The 24,792-nt window shown below is 37.4% G+C and overlaps 1 protein-coding gene across 6 annotated transcripts in view; it reads left to right on the forward strand.

Moving 5' to 3' along the window:
* Positions 1–24,235, forward strand: part of LOC106462513 — a 45,902-nt gene extending 21,667 nt beyond the window's left edge. For 5 of the 6 annotated variants that reach the window (XM_013922447.2, XM_022389810.1, XM_022389811.1 and 2 more), the window contains 3 exons: positions 2,179–2,445; positions 8,355–8,489; positions 20,964–24,235. In XM_013922447.2, coding sequence (XP_013777901.1) covers positions 2,179–2,445; positions 8,355–8,489; positions 20,964–23,347 — 2,786 coding nt within the window. In that variant the 3' untranslated portion in view covers positions 23,348–24,235. The remainder of the gene's footprint in view (positions 1–2,178; positions 2,446–8,354; positions 8,490–20,963) is intronic. The other variant, XM_022389813.1, reaches the window with a different exon arrangement.
* Positions 24,236–24,792: the final 557 nt, after the last annotated feature.

A 24,792-nucleotide genomic window follows, 5' to 3' on the forward strand; every position in this document is an offset into this window, starting at 1 on the left:
ACTTTCCATAGAAAGGGCGTTTCTTGGGTTGCATAATCACCTGTATCACTAAACAATAATTTGCAATTCACAAAGTTACTAAATCACTTATGAAACCACTTATCACTATTTAAAGAAAACTGTTTTTGTAAATACTGAAAGGTGATCTGAGTGTCTCCCGCCATAACGCTTTCTATGTGCAAAACATGTTTATGTTTGTATGTTTATTACAAAAAAATGGTGCAATAATCATTAATTGTCACTTTCATCATTAAATACTACACCAAATACAAAATAAATAGCACCATTAAATTTCTTGTAAAAACTGGTTATTATGAAGTTATTTTAAAATTTGTAAGTTCAACCGTTTGGTTTCCTATAGCGAACAAAATAAACAAATAAACAAACTTCCTCTTTTATATATATAGATTTAACAAAAGACTGTGTGTGTGTGTGTTTGCTTATAACTGGCAAATTCCTGGACTGATAATTATCATACCTTGCATGTACCTGTAGGGTCATCCAGGGAGTGATATAAATGGTTTGTGTTTTGACCAAGCCCCCAGGGGCTTGTATGTCTTCTCTGTGCATTAAACAGATACACCAGCTAGCTAAGATTGAAAGGTTTCTGCCAAGTATTAATAACACTTGAAAACTAAAGTATTTTAATTAGAAGCATTTGTTATTTTTATATACAGCATCTTTTCAACCTCCTGAGTCTGAGTAGGTGGCCTATAGCAATATCTTAACACAAACTTCTTATTCTTATATCTCCAGACTATTCGTATCTACTCATTGTGTCCAGCCTCATTTACTGTGATTCTTCCTTTAAATAATCTTTCACTACTTAATAAGTTGTACCCAGGAATTTCCAAATGATTTTTGTTGATACTGTTTTCCAAGTCAAATTTCAGCAATCCTCGTAGCACCGAAATCCTTCATCCCAACTAAAGCCGTGAATTCACCCATTTATTTCTTATACTTGTAACATATGAATAATAGCATTTAACCCTATGCATATAAAATGAGGATTCATACTAAACCTGTTGGTGACTCATCATGATTTCTGAACTCTTTTTATTCTAATCAGTCAATCTAACCATCCTCACATAATCTTCATTGACTATATTAGAAACTGTACTTTTCTGAAATACTTCTAAATTAACATTAATTCTATCATAACCTTTGCAAAAAAAGAACTCCTCTCCTAATCAAATGCTGACCATCTATCCCATAGAGTTTCTTCCCCTCCAAAAACTGGATCTCACAAATTCATTCACCCAAATTCCATCAAATGGCATATAGGTTTCAACCTATCATATAGCATTTACATAAACAGAAATGATTAAAGTAATGAGAATAATAAAATTTTAACTTTTCATTTATAGGTATAGTAGTACTTAATTATGAAGTATATGTGTTGTATATGTAGGGGTACAATTCCCTCTAACCCAAGTACTTTCAAAAGGTAAACCTTTCTTCTTCAAGGGCAAACTGAATGAAGAAAAATGGTCCACCTTTTGAAAGCACTTGGGTTATAGAGTATTATATATTTGTATTAAATTGATTTCTTGAACCTATGTGCTTTCTAACATCATGTTGTATTTACAGGTTCATTGAAGTAAGCAAGAAAGTAATCGGACAATCATCTTAAGTTGCTTATTACTCCTAATATGTTGAAATGTAGCTTTTGTCAGAATTTATATAAAGTATAGTTGTATAGTCTTATTATGGAATGTTTTTATACTATAGTACTCATTTAATGTTCATCATTTAACATATACTCTACTACTTGTAATGCAGAGTTTGATATATTTTTGAATCATACTAAATATTAGCAAATTTTTCATTTTTTTTTTTTTTTACAATTTTAATAGTTACATAGATTAGTGGATATATTTATGGTTATTTAAAACTTGTACAGTGTATAGTTAAAATGTAGATAGCCTACAAATAAAAAGAAAATCAGTAAGCCAAGTACTTTTAGACTGAGTGAATTATTTGCAAGTTACCTACGAAGGTGAAATGTCTATCTTCTAAAAGTAGGTTAGTAGGTTCCTTGATTTGTGATCCAGTGTGTATAATTAATATTGTCGTTAAATCATTAAATTTATTTCTGTGTCAAATGTTCATGTAAGAATATGTAATAGGTTACCTAATACTCAAGCTACATTTTAGAGTGTGATATCAACATTGCAGGCCTAATAATGGATGAGGCAACCTGTTTTGATCGTCAAGGTGATGCAATTCGCTATGGTGACAAATATTTCCCAATGGAGAGTGATCCCTGTACACAGTGTACCTGCTTAAAAGGAATACCAGAAATGTGCATTTCTGTTTTCTGTTCTCCACCAAAAGATTGTGAAAAATACCATGCTGAAGATGACAAATGTTGCCAGTTTGTCTGTAATGATGAAAACTTTGCCCATTTTCCAGGTAAAAATAGCAGTTTTCCAGCTTACGATGGTAAGTAAGACTATAATTTTTTGTACTATATAATGTTATTAGAATGTGTTTACAATACATGCTTATATTTTCAAAAACATTGATTCATCTTTCTGCATAACTAAGAGCTATTACCTTGCATCACTGCCATGATTTTGTGCACAACACAAGCTCTGAATGAAACTTTCACCTCTTCTAATATCATGTGTATTTCTAGCTTACAATGCAATCATCATCAGACTATAGCCCTCCATCGATAGGAGAGGGCCACATCCTCCATGTACAGTAATCCCTATGAGCATTTAAACAAAGTCTCATTTCTTTCCTTGGCACTGGTTGTCTTTGGACTTGTTTCACATTGTCTCTGTTTTTGGAATTGTAGGACTTTTACTTTCCTTTTGTTCTTTAATTTCCAGTTAAACCTTATTGTCTCCCTCTTCTAGTTTGTATTAGAGAACTTTTACTTTTAGCTTCACTTCCTACTAATCTACATATTTAAAAAAAGTTTTGTAGATCATTCTTTTCTGCCTTCTTCCTGTTGGATCCAGGTTCCTTGACCTCCTTTTTTGTTATTTTGGCTGAGCCTACCTCTTGCTTCAACAATTTGTATACATTGCCTGCCTTTGCTTCTGGTTCTTCTCCTTCTGATGAGGAACAGGTAACCCCACCTTCATCATTTGCTGCTTTGATTACTCAGGTATGAGACATTATTTCTCTCTCTCTCTCTCTCTTCAGTTCGTTTGGATGAGTCTTGGACCACATTACTGCTTGAGCCTCTTTCTTCTGACTGTCTTCTCTTTCCTCCCTTCCTTGTCATTTATGTTGATGCTGATACTTTTTTGTCTCAGCTGCACACTGAACCCCCAGTAGCCTTGTCTTTCTTGACTTTTTGAGACTTTTACTATGACTTATGGTGATGATTCATCTACTTTCCTAGAGATTCAATCTTCAAGTCTTTCCTTCTAGCTGGGGTTTCCCTCTCTTCTCCTTTTTTTGTCTGTTACTTGTCCTCAGTTTGCTTGTTTTCATCATGCTCTTACTCAGCTCCTTCACTATTTGTTTACACTTCACCTTCTCTTAGAGACTCTACATCATGACCCTGACAGATTCACTGAGAACATTTGCTCCTACATGTTTGCCATCTTGCCTTCTATATCTTCTTCTGCAGTGTTTCTGTTGACTTGGTTTCTTTGTTTCTGGGATTTGCATAATCAAGATACCTCTCGGTCTTATCTCTGGGACATCCATCTAGCAACCTTCCTGTGTGATGAGGTCTTTTGTGGTGTTTCTAACACTTTATAAAATTGAACTGAGACTGCTCATCAGTAGTTTTCTGATATTACTTTTGTTTTCCGAGGTTGCTCCCTTTCCTGTTCCTCATTCTGTTGCTTCTTATTGATATCTTACCTCTTGAAGGACTGGTGGATCACAGAAGTGACTTGCTTTTGGAGCCAACTTTCAGGTCTAGTCTGGTGAGATCTTGGTTTAATATCATTGTGTGCTTACGGGATTCTCTTTGCACATGATCTTTGGGTAACACAGGTGCTTCATCATGGACTTTTCCTAATTTTTGACACTCATACTTCTCTTCTTTTTTTCTTCAGTTGTCTTTCCACTTTCTAAAATCCCATGCATCTTCAGCACCTAGAGGAGGCCTTGTCATTTCTTCAGGTTATGAATATTATGGAACATGTTCTCAGCCTTTATCAGGATTTTTTCTTATTCCAAAGAAGACAGGAGATTGATACTTAGACATAGATCTTTCATTCTTAAACCAATTTCTTGACATTCCTAGGGTCAAGATGGATGGTTTTCTCACTCTGAGGCAGATGTTCACTCTGGGGTTATGGATGACCAAAGTTAATGTTAAAGATACTTTTTTCCTCATCCAAATTTATCCATTTGCCCATCATTTTCTCTGGTTTGCCACTTCTGTGCCCTTTCCTTTGGGTTAGCCACAGCCCCATACATTTTTTATTAGGTAATGAGAGTATTTGCAGGACAGTTGTATTTCTTAGGTTTACATTTTCACTACTGTATGAACAATTGGCTCCTTCTTGCTCCATCCCAAGAAGCTTCAACAACAGCAACCTCTCTACTCTTTTTTGGAGGTGAATTGTTTAAGTTGGCTGATCAAGTTTTTCTTGACCCACATTCAGAACCTGGTTCACCTTGGGGTCTTTTTCACCTAGTGTATAGGGTGGGCTCAGCCATCTCTTTTACGTCTTCATACCATGTACATCTCTGCTACTCTTTCTGCTTAAAAGGTTTATATCACTTTTGGAGACCTTGGCATCAATCTAGTCCATTGTTCCTCTAAAATGGACCGATGTCTATCTTCTTTGGTGTAACATGGCCAATCAATTACTCCTTGTCATCTCTAGTATCTCTACCTTCATCTCTTCACTTCTGATTGTTGTGATGGTGGTATGGAGAGTTCTCTATTGGATCAGTGTAACACAACTGGTATGAGACTAAGTGGATGCAACCCTCGATGAGAAGTAGGACTGGGTGTTACCTGGAAGTGTAGTACAGGCCACTAAATTATGAACAAAGACATTCTGGTGGTTGGATGACATTTGAATTCTTCTTCAGATGCAAGTCTGGGATATTTTCTCCCTGCACCTGATTATTTTGGTAAGTATCTCCTGTTGATATTTCCCAATATGGAACAGTCTCACTGAATGCCTCAGCCACACTACACACACATGCTTAACCAACTGCCTGTGATATAGTAGCCAGTTGGGCAATCTTAAGTTTTACCTGCCTATGCAACACTTTAGTACCGTGCAAAATATTCTCTTGATAATATATTTTGCTCTACCACCTCTGGTGAGCAAAGAATATCCATTGCTTGAGAAGGATTCAGTCCTGCACTGAGTCATGCTTCACTAGGTTATACCTTCCTCCCTAGTGGATAACATGCTTCATGGGTTTTCCCTTTCTGATGTTATGTTTCAGAAAGGAGTTCATCTTTGTAATTTGCTTATCTGCACCAGCCCCTCCACCATCTTTAGTGTAAGATTCTATCTCTGTTTTGCAAAGAGGTGACAAAGCATTTTTTTAAATTAACAGTTTCCTAACATGAAAATGTATTTCAGACACTTGCCTTTCTACACAACTTCCTCCCCCCTTTCTATTTATTTATTTTGCTTCCTCAAGAATGAGCCTTTAGTTCAAATGCTTGCATTCATGGGTTTACTGCACATGAAGGATGTGTCACTTTCCTATTGATGGAGCACTATAGTATAATGATAATTACATCATAGGTTGGAGCAGTACATGTAGGGGATGGGTTGTGATATGTACAACAGTCTTCATGGTAGTGGCATGAGGTAATAGCTCTTTGTTGTTGTTATATTCAAAATCTGTCTTAAGTCACTAAATAATAAAAAAAAGGCTACAATTAATTTCAACATTTTTGGTATCTATATATATTTTTTGTAAAAGCAAATATTGAACATGTAACTGCAATTTCAGAAGTCACAAGTAATTGCAATGAATTGTTTAAAATCCTGTGTATGTGCTGTATGCATATTCAAAATAGCTCTGCTCCGCCTGGAATCAACTTTTTCAGTGTTTTTTTCAATAGCATTAGGCATTAAGTACTGGTGATACATGCATTAGAATGACACTATTTTGTTCTTTCTGTGAAAATTTTCTGTTCGGTTAGTAGCCAAACATTAATTAAAACTTGTAATTTTACTTAGTCATTCATTAAATTTTGTTACCCTTTCTGAAATAATTTATTATAGTATTGAAACTATATATATATACATTTTAACTTAAAACAATTAAACAATTGTCCAGTTCAGCCATTATAATTTCCAAAAGACATGTGTAAAGTAGATACATTAAAATAAAAATAAATGAGATAAAAATAAAGTTTGTCCTCTTCCAGTTATTTGAAATTATTTTCTGAGGAACTAATGAAATTTTCGAATAGGAATTAAAAAGTAACAAGCTAAAATGGGAAATACTAACAAACCTGTTCATATAGGTACCAAGCAACGAGTACTTAGGATGGTAAACACTAAGAAATTATGTTTTGATTTTTGCTAAATTCATCTACTGTTTTCACAATAACATTTAATACTGGCTTTACGAGCCCTGAATTTAAATATTGGTGGAACTAAGACAATTTAGTCTTGTTCTTAGTATAACAAACTTTCTATCAAGATTTGCTTTAGTCAGTTTAGTTTCTGTGTACATGAGAACTGTTAGAATTTTTAATCAAAAATCAATTTCCAGAAGACTTCAATCCATCAAATGAAATGCGTTATTAGCTCAATATGGAATTTTCACATGGTTTCGAAATGTTCTTCTGTTGATGTACATTTAAAGTTGCTGAGATTTGAATATTATACTCAAGGGAATTAATATAAAGGCTTAATTTTTTTCACAAAATCACCTCACCCTTAAATATGGTTTAACTCTATCACTTTCATTCTTATGGACAAAGAGATCTCTGAATGGCAGGTTTATTTCTAGATATGCAATAAAAAGCATAAAAGATACGTTTTAATACTTATTACTTATATGAAACTTGAGAATACCATCTATTTATTTTGTTACAAAATTTCAAACTTGCATGTGGTTAATATTACACCTGTCATTAATATTACATGTGTCAAAGGGTTAAAATAGTTTAAAGGATAAAGTGTTACTTGAATTCTTTCAGGTTTGTTAAGTAAGTTATGCTAAAGAAACTTATTTTGAAATACATTTTGGACAATTTGGTCATAAAAATTGGTGGAGGAGTGTAAAACTCCATTAGCTCAATGCCCAGGACTAAAAAATTTCAGTGAAGGCCACTGTGAATTCAATATGCATTAGCCCAGGACTAGTGCAGTTGTGCTTAAATGAAATCTGTACATTTGTGTAAAACCCAAGTGTATATTTAATTATCAAATTTTCAAAGATATTACCTTTTGTTATTTTTTCTTTCAAATCTTTAAGTATTCACTCTTACTGAATTATTTGTAAGCTCGGTAGCCCGTTTATCAATGATAGACTAATCCATATCACATGTGATTTATGAACACATGCATTATTTAATGACTTGTAAATTGGTAACTTCAAATGTCCAGTTATTTAGTTTTGTATTCATAACACTTTCTGACTTGCATGATAATTTTTTTATTTATTTTTTTTTAGAAGAGAATAATGATTATTGATACAAGATTAAACATCTGTATTTAGGCAAAATGAATTGGATTGTCCATTCGTTACTCTAGTATTTTTTCCTAGGTACAACTGAAGAGGGCAAGGTGTTCCAAATGATAGACTTCAGTATGGTTGTTTTGATTTTGTAATATATGTAGAATGGGTAACCTGTACAGACATTTTATGCTTCTCTGTATATTCTGAATTAAATCATATTATTTTTATTACATCAGGATACCATTCAATAACGTACATGTAGGTACTGGTTAACCTGCCCATACATATTATACCTGTATCATTTATACTGTAGTAAATTGTATATTTATGTTTTGTAATACTGTGGAAGAAGTCATTGTAACAAATATAGCTATGTATATATATTTGAAATATGTAATAATATAGTCATTATAGTGAAAAAAATATTAGTTGGACTAGAAATTTCCCATGCCTACTAGACTGGGGTTAGTATATAAAAAACTTTTCAAGTCCTTGATGTGGCTGGTTCTTTTGATTTGTTATGAGTTGGTAATGTTTATTCTTGATCCAACATACCAAAATATACTTTTGTTTTTTTTATCAGTGTAGTTTTCTTTTGGTTTTAATGTGTTTAGAGGATTTGTGAAATATAGATTCTAAAGTAAAAAAAAAGATATCCTTACATTTCATACAGTTTCTTTTTTTACTTGTTATATTACTGTATGGTACCATTATCAATAACAAACACTTTATGTTAAATAAATATATTTTTTTATTCATGACTACAGGTTCTGCAACTTTAACAGCTACTAATCTAGGTCTACGTTTAGTTGCAAGTGCCATCACTTCCTTGCTTATTCTGGCTCTCTTACTCTTTATGATCAATCGGCTTCGTCGACGTCGTCTTTTGCTAATGATCAGACGTGAGTGTTGAAGATTAAGAAATGTTTTTAACTCATTTTTAAGTACGTGATTAAAAGTGAACACAAATAATATATTACAAATTTACTTATAAATAGTATATAAACATTAATGTAAATATTTCATTTTCTGCCAATTTAATTTAAAGAAATGTTTACTGTATACAATGCATGTATTATAAAGTACAGAATTTTACCAGTGTAATAATGATCCAAATAATTTTATTAATTCTCTTTTCTTCATAGATCAGTAACATTCAACTTGCATTTTAAATTTGCATTGTTGAGGTTATGAGTATAATTTTTTTTTTACGTTTTAAATATTTTCAAGAACCAAAAGTAAAATATAAAATGTTTATATCCTATGTTCATGCAAGACTATTTTGTATATTGTGTAAAATTATAAAACTATTTTGATTTCAGTTGTAAGGATAAAATATGCAATCTTCATGAAAATTAGTTGGAAAAAACTTTGCAGGTAAAAGCTGTAATTCAGTTTTATTTTTTATCAGTAATGTTAAACCTGCAGTGAGAATGGTTTATACACCATTTTGGGAATAGTTTCTAGTAAGATCTTGTGAAAACAAGAAATGTAAAATAAAAATGAATTTTTACAAAAAAGAAATCAGTGAAGTATTGTAGTCCTGAAAATAGAGATTTCAATGGATATTTACCTCTTCTAACATAATAGCTTTCCTCGATTTTCTGCTGCCCCTCTATAAGGAATTTTCTTTTGCTACTAGCCTTAAGGCTCCCACCTAAACTCACATTTTCCACATGTTATTGCTTCACTGTGACAACCATCCACCAATAGTAGTGTGACACAATAGCCTATCTGAGTCCCTCTATACTGATTGTACAATCATCATATCTCAATTTGGCATTCACATGTGCAAACAACACATTTTTCGCTTTGGTCTGTGATTAATATTTCAGTTTTTGACAACTATTTTCCTGTTGTATTTACTTCTTTTTGGAATGCTTTTGATTATCTTTTTTTCAATCCTTTTCACATTATGAACTTGCAAGTTCATATTACTATTACTTCATCTGGTGCAGACCCACAAATTCTTGATCCCGCTAGACAGATTACTACTGTGACATCGGGTTTCTCTCTTTCTGTGGAGGAGGTGCCAGCCATATGCATCAAGAGTTGGAGTCATACATCCAGCTGGTCTGTCTTCTGACCTGGGGACAGATATTTCTTTCCTTGGGGGTCCTGTTCAAGAGAACAACAATTTTGACAACTTGTTTCCCCTACCTAAGCAGGTGTTGCACTTTCTCAATCCACTGCCATTGATCTACCTCATCCTTCTTGGATATGGTATCTCATGTTTGTTACCTTTTGTCTCTTTCTCTTATGATTCTTTCCCTTCCTTACATCATTCTGGATCTGCTTCTGATTATTTTGTTTCCTCCCTTGAGGTCTGTACTGATCAGTTTATCTCTCTCACCATTGTGCTGGAGCCAGCATGCCTTGTCCTTCTCATTTGACAGACACACACACCTTAGCCTGCCATTGGGCTGAGTTCCCTTTTCTTGACTTTTAGACTTTCGAGTCTCTTTTTCAGGCAAAGGGATCAGCAGATCTTTTCACTTCTCTTCACCCTTCCCTTGCTCAATTGTCTCATCTTTATCTTACCCTTACTACTCTACTGTGTTATCTCTCATCTATTCACCTGCTTTCTGATGCTAACCACCATTCCCCTGAGGGAGTTTCAGCAGATACTTGTGCTCTTGTCTTTTCTGTGTTGGCATGTTTATATTCTTCAGCTTTGTCTCTCCATACAAGTTTGATTTGTTGTTGGGACCTACTAGGCAGGGACACTGCTTTCTCAGGTGTTTGCCTGCTTCCTATCTATATGACCTTTTGGCTTTTTTTCCTTTGCCAGTCTGTTTTTTGGGGTCTTCCCAATTTGTTGGAATTGTATGTGGAGGCCATGCATTACATTCCTCTATTTCTTCTTTGGTTACTTATCTTTTGCAATCCTCTCCTGCACCTGTAACTGTATCCCATTTTCTTACTTCCTCTTCTCTCCCTGTTTCGCTTTCTTGTGTTTCTACTCTCATATGTTTGTACTCTCACACCTGTCTTCTACACTGTAAAAATCGATAGTGACTAACCCTAGGGTTCATGTCCTGTTGGGGCATGTTTGGCCCAGTTTGCTCACTTGTGGCACCTGTTTGCAGCAGATTGTTGGGGAGACTAAATCTTTTTTTTTCTCCTCTCCTCCATTGTTTCCCATTTAGTTTTTTGCCAGTGTCTGTTGGATGTAATTTTGGACATCTTGAAGAATAATGCAATACAACAGGTTTGTCTCCCTTCTCCAGGTTATTATTCTAATCTGTTTGTCATCCCCAAGAAAACAGAGGATTGGTGTCTAGTAATCGATCTTTCAAACCTCAATTGCTCATCAACCTCCCTCATTTTACCACTGAGTTCTTTCTCACTCTAAGGTGGTCTTTTTACTCCTGGTCTATGGAGAAACAAGGTTGATATCTCGGATAATTACCTTCACATTCCTATTTTCCTGGCATTCAGGAGTCATCCTTGGTTTGTTCATCGAGGTCAGATATTTCAATTCTGTGATCTCCCTTTTGGCTCCATACATTTTCTGTTAGGTGGTCAGAGCTTTTGCTCATCACATTCACAGCCTGGGACTGCAGTTTCACCATTACATGGATGACTGGCTTCTTTTGGCTTTGTCCCAACAAGCTTTGTACGACCATACCCTTCTTCAGGAGTCAGCACATCTGGGTCAACTGGTCAAACTGGAGAAGCTACATCTCATACCCACCCAGCATCTCCTTTATTTGGGTGTATTTTTCAATTCTTACATCAGCAAGGCCCAGCCTTCTCCTCATTGTTTGGAGGATTTGGAGCTTTTGGTTTCCAAGCCATATCCTCTCCTTTTATCACTGCATGGGATTTTCTTTCTCATTTGGGACTTGGACTTCCATGGGATCGGAATCCCTTACCCCTTTGGGTTGTACTCATATACATTGTCTAATGGATACTGCATGATTTGTGGAACTTTGTTTGAGGTCCCTTGTTCTCCATCATTCACCTTCCTTCTTCCTTGCAGGTTGACTTCACCTGGTGGCTCAACAAAGACAACACCTCAACAGGTGTTCCTTTTCCTAGTCTGGACTTTCACCTATTTACAGGTGAATCCCTTATGGGGTGGGAGCATACTTGGACTCACAAGAGATTTTGGGTTGGTGGTCCAAGGTCAAATAAACCCTTTATATCAATCTCTTGGAATTGTTAGTGATATGTTCAGTTTTGGATCATTTTCTTTTGACAGTCCATAGGCAACGTATAATGATTTATACCACCATCTCTGCTTTTGTTTTTCATATCAGTTGTCAAGGGGCACCAGGTCTCATTCTCTCTGTTTTAACATGCTAGACCTCCTTTTCTGGGCCCATTTGTTACAAGTTTGTCATATCCTAGGCACCCTAAATATTGTCACCAATTATCTCTTGCAACCAACACGATTTTTCTAATAAAGTGGTCCCTCGATCCTTGGGTATTCAAGTGCCTATGCTCTCAGCTGGGCACTCCCCTTCTGGATTCTTTTGCCATTCACCTAAATACAAAAACTCTTGCTGTTTTGTACCTTGGTTTCACTTCTGGTAGCTTTGGCTGTGGATGTGTTCAGCCAGAACTGGTCCAATCTCTTTATTGATGCCTACCCTTCTATTCATCTTCTCTCACATGTACTTTCCCTTATTCAGACCATTCCATCACAAGTCCTCTTGATTTTTCTGTATTGACCAACTCAATCATGGTTTCTTCTCTTGATCCTCTTACAGTCCTCCACTTCTTCATCCTCTATCCTTATTCCTCCTGCTTCAACAATGTTCCTCTGTCTCCCAACCAGCAGTATCATAGGTTTTTTTCCAGTCCCTTGAGAGACAATTCATGCTTTCTTTACGTGTAACCTTCCTTCTTTCTCATTCCATTTATTCTTCCTCCCTCCTTGTATATCAGCAGAAGTAGTGCATTTTCTCCATCATTGGTCTCTGCATTGTGGTTTCTCCCCTTCCTGCCCTTCAATTCCCCACCTTTCAGAGTTTTCACTTGGCTGTTCAACTAAGGCTTATCATTGTCGACCATTGGTGGCTACAGAGTTGCACTGTCAAATACTTTCTGATTTTACCATTCTAATTGTGCCTTCTTCTTGCATTTCCTTTCTGTTCTGTTTCATTCTTTTCACCTTCTTCATCCTCTTCGTCCTGCCATCCTTCCTGATTGGGACCTAAATGTTGTTCTCCATGCCCTTACCTTCCCTCCTTTAGCCTCTTGTTTTTTGCACCATCTTTTGCTTAGACCTATTTCTTGTTATTTTTTGCTTGCAGCCATTGGTGGTCAGATATATATGCTCATGATTCTTCCCATATTCTTTACCTTCATTCTTATATTCTCCTTTATCTAAACTTTGCCTTTCTCCCCAAAATATTTGTGGCATGTGAGAGAGACAAAAAGTTCACCCCTGTTTCTCTTCCATTTCTCATGTTTATTCCTGTTCCAATTCTGATCATTTTCTTTGTCCTGTCAGGGCAGTTTGTTGTTACATGGCCTGCAATGCTCCTTTTCATGGTTCCTGCTCCTGTTTCTTTTGGAATTTCTCTTCTTCTCAAGATCTTTCTCCCATTACCCTCACAGTATGGCTAAAACATTTCATACATCTAGCATATTTTTCTTTGGATGAGGATTCCCATAATATTTTCCAGGTCTCTCCTTACCAAATTTGACACCTTTTCCACTGTCTCAGGCTGCTCACTTCTGATGTTCATTGAGGAGATCATGCAGACTGGCACATGGACTACCATACATACTTTTATCGTAGATTATCTTCATCATCTGGCTGTTTCTTCTCTGTACAGATATAGGTTGCCTCCTGTCATCACTCTTCATACCCTTTACTGGCTCTGACTGAGTAAGTTCTTTTTCTTTCTCTCTTACCTTTGTGGGGCCCTATTCTACATCACAGAATCCTGCTATGTAGCATGCAGTGCCTGCCAGGGTATACTTAGGTTTAAATCCCCACCATGTAGCCAATTGAGTCTGAAATGCTCATTGATGAGATGGGGTGTTCTACAAGACCACTAGGGGTTTCCTTAAGGTATATTACTTAATAAACAAGGTCTGATCCAGACTGTACCTACTCATGGACTATCATGAGTATAGCAGTGTCTGGATAGCTGCCCATCCCTCTGGTCCTAGTTGGAACCAGGACTGACCTGCTTTTAAATATAGGATTTCATGGTCACCCATTTCACAGTTTAAGATGTTGCCTTCCTCCTGGCTCCCCAATGCACATTTACCCCTCCCATTCTTCTATTTGAGTACAGGGGTTATGCCACTCACCAGTTCCTAGCCACCAGGGTGGTGGACCAGGAAGGTTTACTCTTGAAAGATGATGTGAGCCTTCCTCTTACTGCTGAACAGAAGAACACTTGCCAACACCACAGGGTTTTTGACTGTAGATGATCCACCAAATGTAGTTCACCCCTCTGGCTGGCTTTCCCCCCATCCTACTCCTGTCTGGATGTCAGTTCTTGAGCAGCCTGGTATTGGATCAGCTCAGAACCAATCAACATAAGTCCTTACTCATGGTTAATAGGGACCCTCCTCCTACCACAGACCAGATGAAAAATTCCTGGTGCTTCTTGGTTTTGGACTGAGGATGAACCATCACGTTTGCTTTCCCTCATCATTGCCTTGATGCCAGGTTCTTGGGTAGCCTGGTGTTGGATGTGTACAGGGCCGGTACACATGACCACTGCCTAGGATGAAGCTACTTTTCCCTTTTGCTTCCTGGTATGGAGGTGAAGGTGGTTGGGGATCTTCACTTACTGCAAAACAGATGAAAAGTACCCAATGCTGCCCTACTACATACTGTCTGGCATACCCTAGCTACACTATACCATAAAGCATGTACAATTTCCATATGGTGTTTATGAACTTGCTTCTTTTCCACCCAACAGGTGACTCATTTCTGGTATAGAAGTGGTGTGGTTTCCCAAAGGTGTGCCTTTATACCTGGTATAAGGCATAACGAATGCTCCATGGGTTCTCATCAGATGTTTTCCAAAAGGAACACATCTAGGTAAGTTTTGCACTGGTCCCTCCACCACTTCAGTTTGGGATTCTAGCTATTATGTTAGTGGAGGTAATTTATCATATCAGAAGTTAAGATTTTCCAACACTGAAAATGTATTTCCGATAGATTTCTCTGCTAACACTTCATCTGCATCTGATGCCATATTTTCAGCCACATGCGTGGCTGACCCATTGGAGGTATATAGTTGCTTATTTGCCGAGAGATTAAGCAGTATATGAGCCTACCTCTCTTTCCTACTTCCTCTTGAGCTTTTCACGCTGGGCCAGACTGTATACGATTTTGATGGTTTGTTTCCCCACCTGGAGTTTGCCGTGCCCTCCTGTTCACTACCTGATGATTCAGCTCAACCGTCATCAGTCTTTTCAGACATTATCTGTCAGGTATGTGATGTTTTGTCTCTTAAACCTGTTTCCTTTGGCTCTAGACCTTCCCTCTTGCATGAAACTTCCCAACCCTATTTAATCTTTCCCCCATCCCCCAATATTAGGGTTCATGAAACAGATTTGCCTCTCAACTGGGGGAAGGTATTAGTATGCCTCATCCCCTGTGAACTTCAGATCAGTATGCCATTGCTAATCATCGGGCAGACTTTCCTTTTCTTGACCAACAATTGTTAAGGTCAGTTCTATCTATTTTGGGGGCAAAAGAAGCTTTTCACAGAAAACCTGAGGGGGTTTTCTGCTTACATCCTCTTCATCCTTACTTCTGTGTTGGCTCCTCTGTCGTCTTTGGCTCTTGTTCTTCAAACATTGTTTGTTTGTTGTTGGGACCTCTTGGGCCGTGATGCAGTTTTGGCATGGACCCATCTCTCAGCTCCTTATCTGAGAAACCTCTGCATGTTCCTGCCAAGTGCGGCACCGATTCCTGTTCCATGACTTTCCTCTTCTCAACATTCTCCTGTCCCACCCTCCTGCAAAGCCACAGTTCAACGATTTTCTCGATGACACACGATCTGCCAATAGCAGTACTGGTGACTATGTGGTCTCTTTGGGCCCAGTGGGGGCTCGTCTGTTGAATTTCGTTCATCTGTGAGAACCTTTTCTTGCTGATGTCTGGGTTCACAAGGTGCTCTTTGCCTTGAGATCCCTTGCCATGGCAGCAGCTGTCAGAGGCAGTTCAGAACCTCATCACACAACAGGCTTTTGAACAAGATCACCAGGTTCACAGAAGTTTTACTCCCACCTGTTTTTGTTTCCCGTCATGATCAATGGATCCTTGCCCAAGATCCCTTGGATACTCTATATCTCTTCTCTCATCTCTTGTAGGCTATTTCCGTCAGTGGTTGAACAGAGCCCACATGTTGGTGGGGGTCCTGCTTCCTCCTCTGTGGCCAGATTTATATCTGCTAATAGATGCATCCCTTCAGGGCTGTGGTGCTTTGGTGGATAACTTAAAGGTTTTGGGTTGTTGGTCTGTGGATGAGAGTTCCCTTCTCCAATTCCTGGCTGTTTGTTGGGCTTTGGTTCAATTTCTTTCTCTTGCCACTTGCTGGCTGGTTACAATCCATTCCAACTATCACCAAGGGGGCATCAGGTCTAGATCCCTAGGTTTTTGCAGTATGGTTCTTCTTTTTTTGGGCCCACAAACACCACATTTGTTTAATGGCACGTTATGTACCAGGTGTTTTCAGTCTCGTAGCCGATCATCTTTCTGGACTGGATCTAGTTTATCCCATGGAGTGGTACCTGCATCCTGCCATTATTTGGACTCTGTTTGCATCTGGGTATGCCCATATCGATGCCTTTACCACCACTCTCAATCACAAATTACCTCGGTTTTGGTCCCCGGTCCCCCATCTTCAAGTCTTGGCTGTTGATTCCTGTTCTTTTATGTTTACCCTACCATCCATTTACTTCATCAGATGGTCTCCCTCATCCATGTCACTCCATGCATGGCATTCTGACTGCTCCTTACTGGCCTGCTCAACCTTGGTTACATCATTTGCTCCACCTCCCCTTCCTCTTCCCTTTCCTCCTGATCTGCTCTGTCAACTTCAGTCACTTGCTCTCCATCCCATGCCATCTGTCCTCCTTCTTCACACCTGGCTTTTGGCAAGGTGTTCCAGTTTTTCTTGCAGAGTAGCTTCACATTTAGCCTGTTCCATTTGCCCTTCTTCTTTGGCTGTCTATCAAAGCAAGTTGAGCATTTATCACTCCTGGGCATTGACTCAGGGTTTCCAGGCTTTTCTCCCAATGGTTGCCTGTATCTCCAAGTTTTTACATAGTTTTATCAGAGGAGTTCCTTGGTCTCCTCAATTATCCCATACATTCAGTTTTTCCCACTTCTGCAGGGTCTTTGTTTCCCCTGTCCTTTCCATGTTGATCCATTCCTTTTGGCTTTGTCAGCCACCAAGGTGTCATTCACTCCTGGACTTTACTCACTTTACCTCCCCTTGAACCTCTGTCTATGTGTTCCCTGTTTCACCTCTCTTTGAAGGCATATTTCCTTCTCCTCCTGGCCTGCAGGCATCGTAGGTTGGATATTTTTGCCCTTGAAATTACCAGGATCTTGTACCACTCCTCCTACCTTATCCTTTGTCCAGATTCTACCTACCTTCCCAAGACCTCTGCGGCTCAACAAGGTATGTCCTTTTTTCTCCCTATCTGGCTATCCTCTATATCTCATCTCTACTCTTGTCCTGATCTGTCTCCTCTCTCCTGTCTGTGCCCTCCATTGTTTTGTTGCTTGCACGGCTTCTTTCCAGGGTCTTCATTCTCGCCTTTTTATCCTTTGACAACCTTCTTCTACCTGTGATCTTTTCCTGGTCACCCTGACCAATTGGGTTCGATGTTTGATCTAGTTGGCCTATTCCTCCTTATCTCTTTCCCAGCATGATCTCTTTCACAATTTCTCACATCAAATCCATCACCTTGCCTCTCCTTTTTTGTTGGGCATTGGAAGAGATTCTATGATTGGGCATGTAGACGACTCCACACATGTTTATCTTTCACTACCTATCCTACATTGCTGTTTCTGCCTGCCACTATTTTATAGACTTTGGTGCCGCTGTGACATGAGGTAAGCCCTCACTAATGCTTTCTTTTCTTTCAGGGGCCCCCTCCTTCAGCTTCACTTTGGATCCTGCTCTGTGGCGAGTGGTGCCTGACCAGGTATTCTGTCTGTACTCGGAATGGGTTCCACTTAGATAGCTATAACCATTAGCAGACATCTTGATATAAAATCTGCACTGCAAGCCATGTTGAGTGTAAATTCCTTGAGATAATTGCATCGTAATGTGCCTGTCCCACACCATACCACCCAGGGATGGCATGGGTAAAGCAGAAGGTGATTGCTGCCCATCCTTGCCATGCCTAGATTGAATAAATCCATGTGGTCTGCTTTTCAAAATAGGGTTTTGGGATCACCCATTGCACTGTCTTGAGTGTTGCAATCCGTCCAAACTCTTCACTGCCCTTTCCCCCCTTCCTTCCAGTGGAGTACGGGAGTCCTTACTACTTACCAATTCCAAGCTGCTGGGGTGGTTGACCATTGAGGCAACCTGCTGGATGGGTTCCACAAAGATGGCTATAACCATTCAGTTCAGAGTAAGGCAGTGGTGTTCTACCGGTGTAGAGGGAGTTACAAGATACTCCAGATGAGTGACTATTTCTCGGAGTTGAGATGCTGAAATGCAGTTCACCCATTCCATTGGGTGCCCTGCTTCTACCCTCGTGCAGATGTTGGTACCCAGCAAGTGAGGTTTTGGAGATCGAGTGAACCAATCACATAAGTCCTCACACAGGTTTTGGGTTGTACATCTTCCCCTCTCGACTTGTCTTCTGTTTTGTGGGTTCCAGAAGGTCTGTGTGGCCTGTTTCCACTACTGCCCTGGGTCCTCGTTGGGTGACGAGGTTGTTACCAACCTAGAGTCATATTGGGCTAGTTTCATGGTCAAGGAGGTTAAGTGCATACAATGGACCTCCCTCAGATTCTGGATGACATATTCATGGATCACTGGCATCAGGCTAGTTGACTTACCGAGTCTGGTCCATCGAGCCCCAGCCACTGTACACCATGGGACAGATTCTCACTTACCCACTTTCCATCGTGGATTGAGTGATTCTGATTTCTGTTTAAGATCACATTGATAAACTATGCTCTCCCACGCGCATGCACCCTTTAATGTTCCGTCATGTCTGGTCCTCCTGATCATGTTGATGTTCCTGGCAAAGAGATACCTGGTTCAGATGTGGTGCAGTACTCCTCCTCAAATCACCTGATCTGTTCCCTCATTTCAGGGGGGTCCTTCAGATGTTTCTGGGAGATACAATGTGCTTCCCTCACACCGGTTCCTTCTCCATTTCAATACGGGATTCAAGCTAATCTTGTGAGTGGAGGGAGAGTGCCTTATCGGAAGTTATAACTTTCCTAAATGAAAATGTATTTCCAATAGGTACTTCTCTCTTCTCACACTTCCCACCCATCCTCCCACAATCTTCTGATGCTCGCATCTTCTGCCAAACTTTGGTAGTGGCGTGTAGAGGGAGTCACATGCATCACATGATAGTAGTGCTCTCCTATTGGTGGAGAGGTGACACATAATGATTTGCATGAGAGACATGTTGGAACTTTGGATTCCAACAGAAGGAGGATGAAGGCTTATGGCATGCATTTCTGAAAAATGTTTGCATATAGAGAGCAACACAAGATGAGAAAAGCTAATCTTGTGAGCGGAGGGAAGCACCTATCAGAAATACATTTTGATTTAGGAAAATTATAACATATGCAAAGAAATTCACTATTAGTAACAATGAACATTTCATGGATAAGAAAGAAATTATTGTGATTAGAGGTAAGTATCTATTGGAAATACATTTTCTGTGTTGGAAAATATTAACTTCCATTCTTTCAGACTGTTTTTTTGTACATTATGAAGAATTTGCTCAGCCACTTTTAAAGAAAAAAAAAGATTGGCTACAAGAGAGATTACATACTTTTTGTACATTGCAATAAATGTAGCTTTAAATTTCTACATTGACATAATTTGAACTTTATATGTCAAAATGTTTTCTTTTGTATTGGTGCATGAGTATATTTATTTTGGAAGTTCGACCAGATGTTTTCGTGTCAAAGGTTAAGTTGGCTATCTAAAAATACTTGTGGAACTTTAAGACTATTTTCAAAATTTATATTGCATTAAATACTGTAGGCTGCCATTTTGGGGGTTAATTTGCTCAAACAAAATTATCAATATTGATATGTGTAACTGAAAACATATTTCATGTTGTCCAAGTCTGTCTCAAAAAAGCATTGGCTACTACATGAAACTTCATTATACACTCTGTGAATAAAATGATATTTTATAAAAGATCATTACTCGGATAAATAAACTGACAATTCAGTGTACTCGTCCGCTTTACTGTAACATTAAACCTTGGATAATTCACTAAAATATTTAATACTTGTAAATTTGTATATATATAGTTTCATTTTGAAACATTATTGACCTTTAATTTCAGTATTGGGGGATTTAAGCATCAAGTATGAATAACCATCATTGCCAATCTTAAACAAAGCTTTTGCCTCTAACCTCAAGTTCCAGAAAAAAGTAAAAATATGTTTTTCAATTGCATAGAGTAATTTCTGAGATATCTATTTTTGTGTCTGTATATGTTGTGTTTAATCACAACAACGTGCCAATTAAAGTTTTTGTTTATTGTATTTGAAAAAAAAAATATATATATATATATTTAAGAAACTTAAGAAGTCATCCTAAGTGTATCCTCTTTACAGATTAGAAGTAGTTTAAGGGTTATTAAAACTCTTGTTTACACAATGTAATTAGATAGTTTCACTATTTAGACTTTAGTTAGAAATTGTGACATTTTATGGCATTACCACCTCATTAACTCTCAGTAGTGAGGGTACTGTTTTAAGCATTATATAAACATCAGTGTATAGATGACTAAATTATAAAATGCTTAATTTGTTGTTAGCAACATTCTCATAAAGGTGTGAAATTATGAAAGTTAACTATATTGTTTTTGCTTATATTCTATTGCTGTATTTCTTTTCTTGAGTCATCAGTACTCTCAACAATCCCCATGGCATTCTGAAGAGCAAGTTTATTATGCTCATAACTTAGTCTTTATTATGCTTTTGCATCATGCAATTCAAGCATAAAATACCTTTATGTAGTTCTAATAATAATATTGTACATTTCTATTTAAGAAGAGCCATAATTCAGTCTCATTTTCAACAATGAATATGTTTTCATTATTATAGCCTTGTTTTGAGATTCTCATGAAATCAAACTTTGTATTTTAATTTCTCTAATTTTTTTAATATCATATGAAACAATAGTTTATGTGTAAATAGTTACCTTGATTTTTTTCTTCTTTAGGTTTGAATGGTGGAAGTGGAGGCACTAGTGAATCTCAGGTTTCCAGAAGGTTTTCTCTTGAAGATGATGCAACTGTGGGATATTTTTTTGGTCAGGACCACATTGACTTTGGACTTTTTGATGATCCTCCACCACCATATGCATTCTGGAAACCCCCAGAGACATACATTTCTCCAGGGGAGGCTCCTCCTTCATACACAGTTTCTGTGGAGATTGGTCAAGCTCCTTATTCTACTATTTCTCTATCACATGGTAGATGGAACTCTCAGGAGGATGTAACTTTTCCTCCACTGCGCTCCTCTCCTGATGGTAAGGAATCTACAGAAACCCCATTATCAGAGTGCCAGTCTGTGGACAGACCATGCATGGCTCGTAGTGAAGATGAACCTCCATATATAGCCAACAGTCCACCTCCACTTAGTATCTCTAGTGGCAGCATAACAACTGAGAATGAAGTTGAAAATGCTTCTTTTGTAGGTTCAGATAACAGTGCTAGCAGATTTAGTGCTGAGCATGAAGATACTTCTATGTACATGTTAAATAATGCAATGGTGTTATGCATCAAGAATAGACGTACTCCTTGTAATTTAGCTTTGAAAGATGAAGATGTTGTCAATGGTAACATGTTATATACCCCAACATCTTTAAGTGAAGAACTCCCTAAAGAAATAAGTTTACATTCATCTGTTTCCAGCGAACCTGGATTACCAAGAGACATTGAGACAACTACTCAAAATTCTGAGAAAAATCATCATTCCTATAGTGCTATAATTGAATACTGGAAACACAGACTACTTCGATTGCAAAAAGACAAGAAAAAGGGACTCACTTTACAAACTAAGGGTATTGTAGATAACAATATTTATCCAGATCCAACTACTTGGTGTAGTGATCTGTCATCCAGTTCCAGTCCAACATATGAACAGCAAAATCCTAGTCCCTCTAGTAGTAATTCAAGTTCGTTAGATATAGACTTTGTTTCTGATACAAATATGTCAGCCAATACAAATTCATCAAATTTTCTGACTACCAAGAAAACCCTGTCAATTTCTGATTCTACAGCCAACAAAAATAATTCACTGGATAGGACCCTTCAACAAATGCTGATGTTTTCAGTACACCAGAAGAACAAAAAGAAAATGAGTAAAAATGAAGACAAGAAAGAATGTCCTGAGGAGGTTTCTTATATAGATATCTCATCTTTTGAAACATTGGAAGTTCCATCAGAAACAAACCTCTGCTCAAACAGTATTATAAGTGTAAAGGCAAATCCCATTTTTCAAGACCAAGAAGACTTTGTAGAAGAACATCCAGAGCCATTAAATCCTAACATAAAAGGTAGCTTGTCTTCAATCAGTAGTGGTATTAACAGTCCTGAGATGGTTGTGTCACCAATACAATCTTTTAGGAATTTAAGCCAAATGATAATTTGTCCAAAAAGTACAAGTGCTTCTTTAAAAATGGGGTCATGTCAGCTTCATCATGCAAGAAGTGCAGTGCTTCCTGCAGCTAATAACACATTGTTGGCTTCTCAAGAAAATCACAAGTCAATTTCTTCTGCAGTGGTTTCTGTTTCTTGCTGCACTGAAACCATAGTTAATCATTATCCAGTGGAAATTGAAACTTCTTGCCCCACCAACTTTCTTTATAATTTTGATGAAGTCGAGGCATGCATTGTTCAACAGTGTATTGTGCCATATTCTTGTCAGGAGAGCCAGTTGGAGAAGAAACTTTCACGATCTGGATCAGTGTGCTCAGAAACTGGAGAAAGAAAATTTGTTCATAACAGTGATAGTGCCAATGTAGTGCTCCCCCTTTCTGAATATTCTGATGCAGAAAATGAGATACATAGTAGTTTTATTTCTACTGAGAAGCAGGAGCCAGTTGGAACCTCAGGAAGGCAACCTGTCAGACTAGAAAAGTCAAACAGCCTGGCTACACCAACTGGTTTACAACTTTGTTCAACTCGTGACTTTCAGAACTGCACTCCACCTAGCCAGAGAGCAGTAAACATATCATCTGAACCAGAACTTGGTTTAATCAGAAGATACCCTACAGGCTACTTCCCCTCTAGCCAATGTGAGAAAATAATTAATGAATATGTTAATGTAGAGAGAATGCAAAAATCCACCTATGATGAAAATACTTGTTTAGATGTTGCTGAATTGGGCACTGTGTGTATAACCCCAAATTGGAACCACATTTATGTGGCTGAAGAAAATGTGTGCAGAAGAACAATTTCAAGTAATAACAGTGATGAGGAGAGGGAAAACTGTTCTGTTGAAAGTGGTGTAGCACATGGAGCTCGGCCTCGTTACAGTTATCAAAGAAGTCAAAATGAGAAAAAAGATAAGGAAGATTTAGAAGCCTCTAGTAAACTTTAATTATGCTGCTAAAGATATCTTGTGTCCTGTACATGTTTATTGCTATAAATACACTTATATTCATTAAAATGTAATTGATAGGTCCTGACTGACTGTAGCTACTTACATTACAATATTTTCCTAATACTCAGAGGAAGCTCATATTTGACTGTATTTGTTCATAAGATCATGAAAAGGTTCAGTAAATTATTTAAAAACAGACATAACTAAAGTATGTGTACTATTGTAGTTTGTCATCTTAAGATGACCTTATGGAATATTTAGGTTATTATTGAAATATAGAAGAGTTACGTAAAATCACAAATCTATGAGTAAATGTAAGTAGTTGACAAAATAATTAGATAATAGAAAATGATAGATGTAATTCTATACCTGCTGTATTTAATACAGTGAACTTTTCATATTTGAAGGTGTTTCATTTAATCCTTTTAAATTCTGTTGTGTATGCAGATTTTCATACTTTTATTTTAGTGTCAATTTAAAGCATTACAGGTATGCAACAGCTCACTACACGTATGTAAATGTCAAACAATTGATTTAACATACATAATGGTGCCAAACAGAAAACAACTCCCTGATAACTTGTCTAACAACTGTTTCTGCTGTGGAAGCAGTAATTCTCAAAACTGAATAACTATAGGTTTGATTCTGAATTATGGCATTTTATTTTGTTTCAGTAATGCCAAACGTATTCTTATTCAAGAATTTAATAATGTACAATGTAAACAGGTTAGCAAAATGAAACATCTTATTTAATGATAATTTCAGGAATCTCAAGGTGTTTTTAGATTCAAAATGCTAATGAATAATTCATCTATGATTGGTGAAGGTTCTTCCTGCTTTAAAGGACACCAAGTAGGGATCTGGTTATAGTGTAAGAGGATTTTTAAAACTTGAAACAATTAATGACACATTTGATGAGTACCAAAATGACATGTACCTATAGATCTTGCTATAGCTTCACTGTATTATTATACAATGTAGAGAAGATGTTTGGCTGTTGTCTTATAGCATTATTAAGAGTTATAACTTAGCAATGCACAGTTTAAGATGTATCTGACTGTTGTCTCCTAGTGTTATTAAGAGTAATAAAATAGCAATGTACAGTCCAGAAAGATGTTTCTGACTGTAACCATGTAGTGTTTCAAGAGTGATAACTTAACAATGTACAGTGTAAACAAGTGTATCTGATTGCAGTCTGAAAGTTATGAAGGATGATAATAATGTATATCTGTATTTCACTTCCAAAACATACACACCTCCTCTCCCACTTATAGCTATTACTCGACTGCCAGGGTTTCTTCCATTGCTCATCTAAACATTGGTCTGATTTTTCTCGCTTACTCCAGTCTTTTACACCCGACTTAATTACCCTTGGCGATATTTATCACATGACACTCTCCATCTACGTTAATGCATCCTCTATCCTGGTACTGTATAAAAGC

Source organism: Limulus polyphemus, unplaced genomic scaffold, assembly GCF_000517525.1.
Source record: "Limulus polyphemus unplaced genomic scaffold, Limulus_polyphemus-2.1.2 Scaffold1189, whole genome shotgun sequence".
Classification (NCBI taxonomy): Eukaryota; Metazoa; Arthropoda; class Merostomata; order Xiphosura; family Limulidae; genus Limulus; species Limulus polyphemus.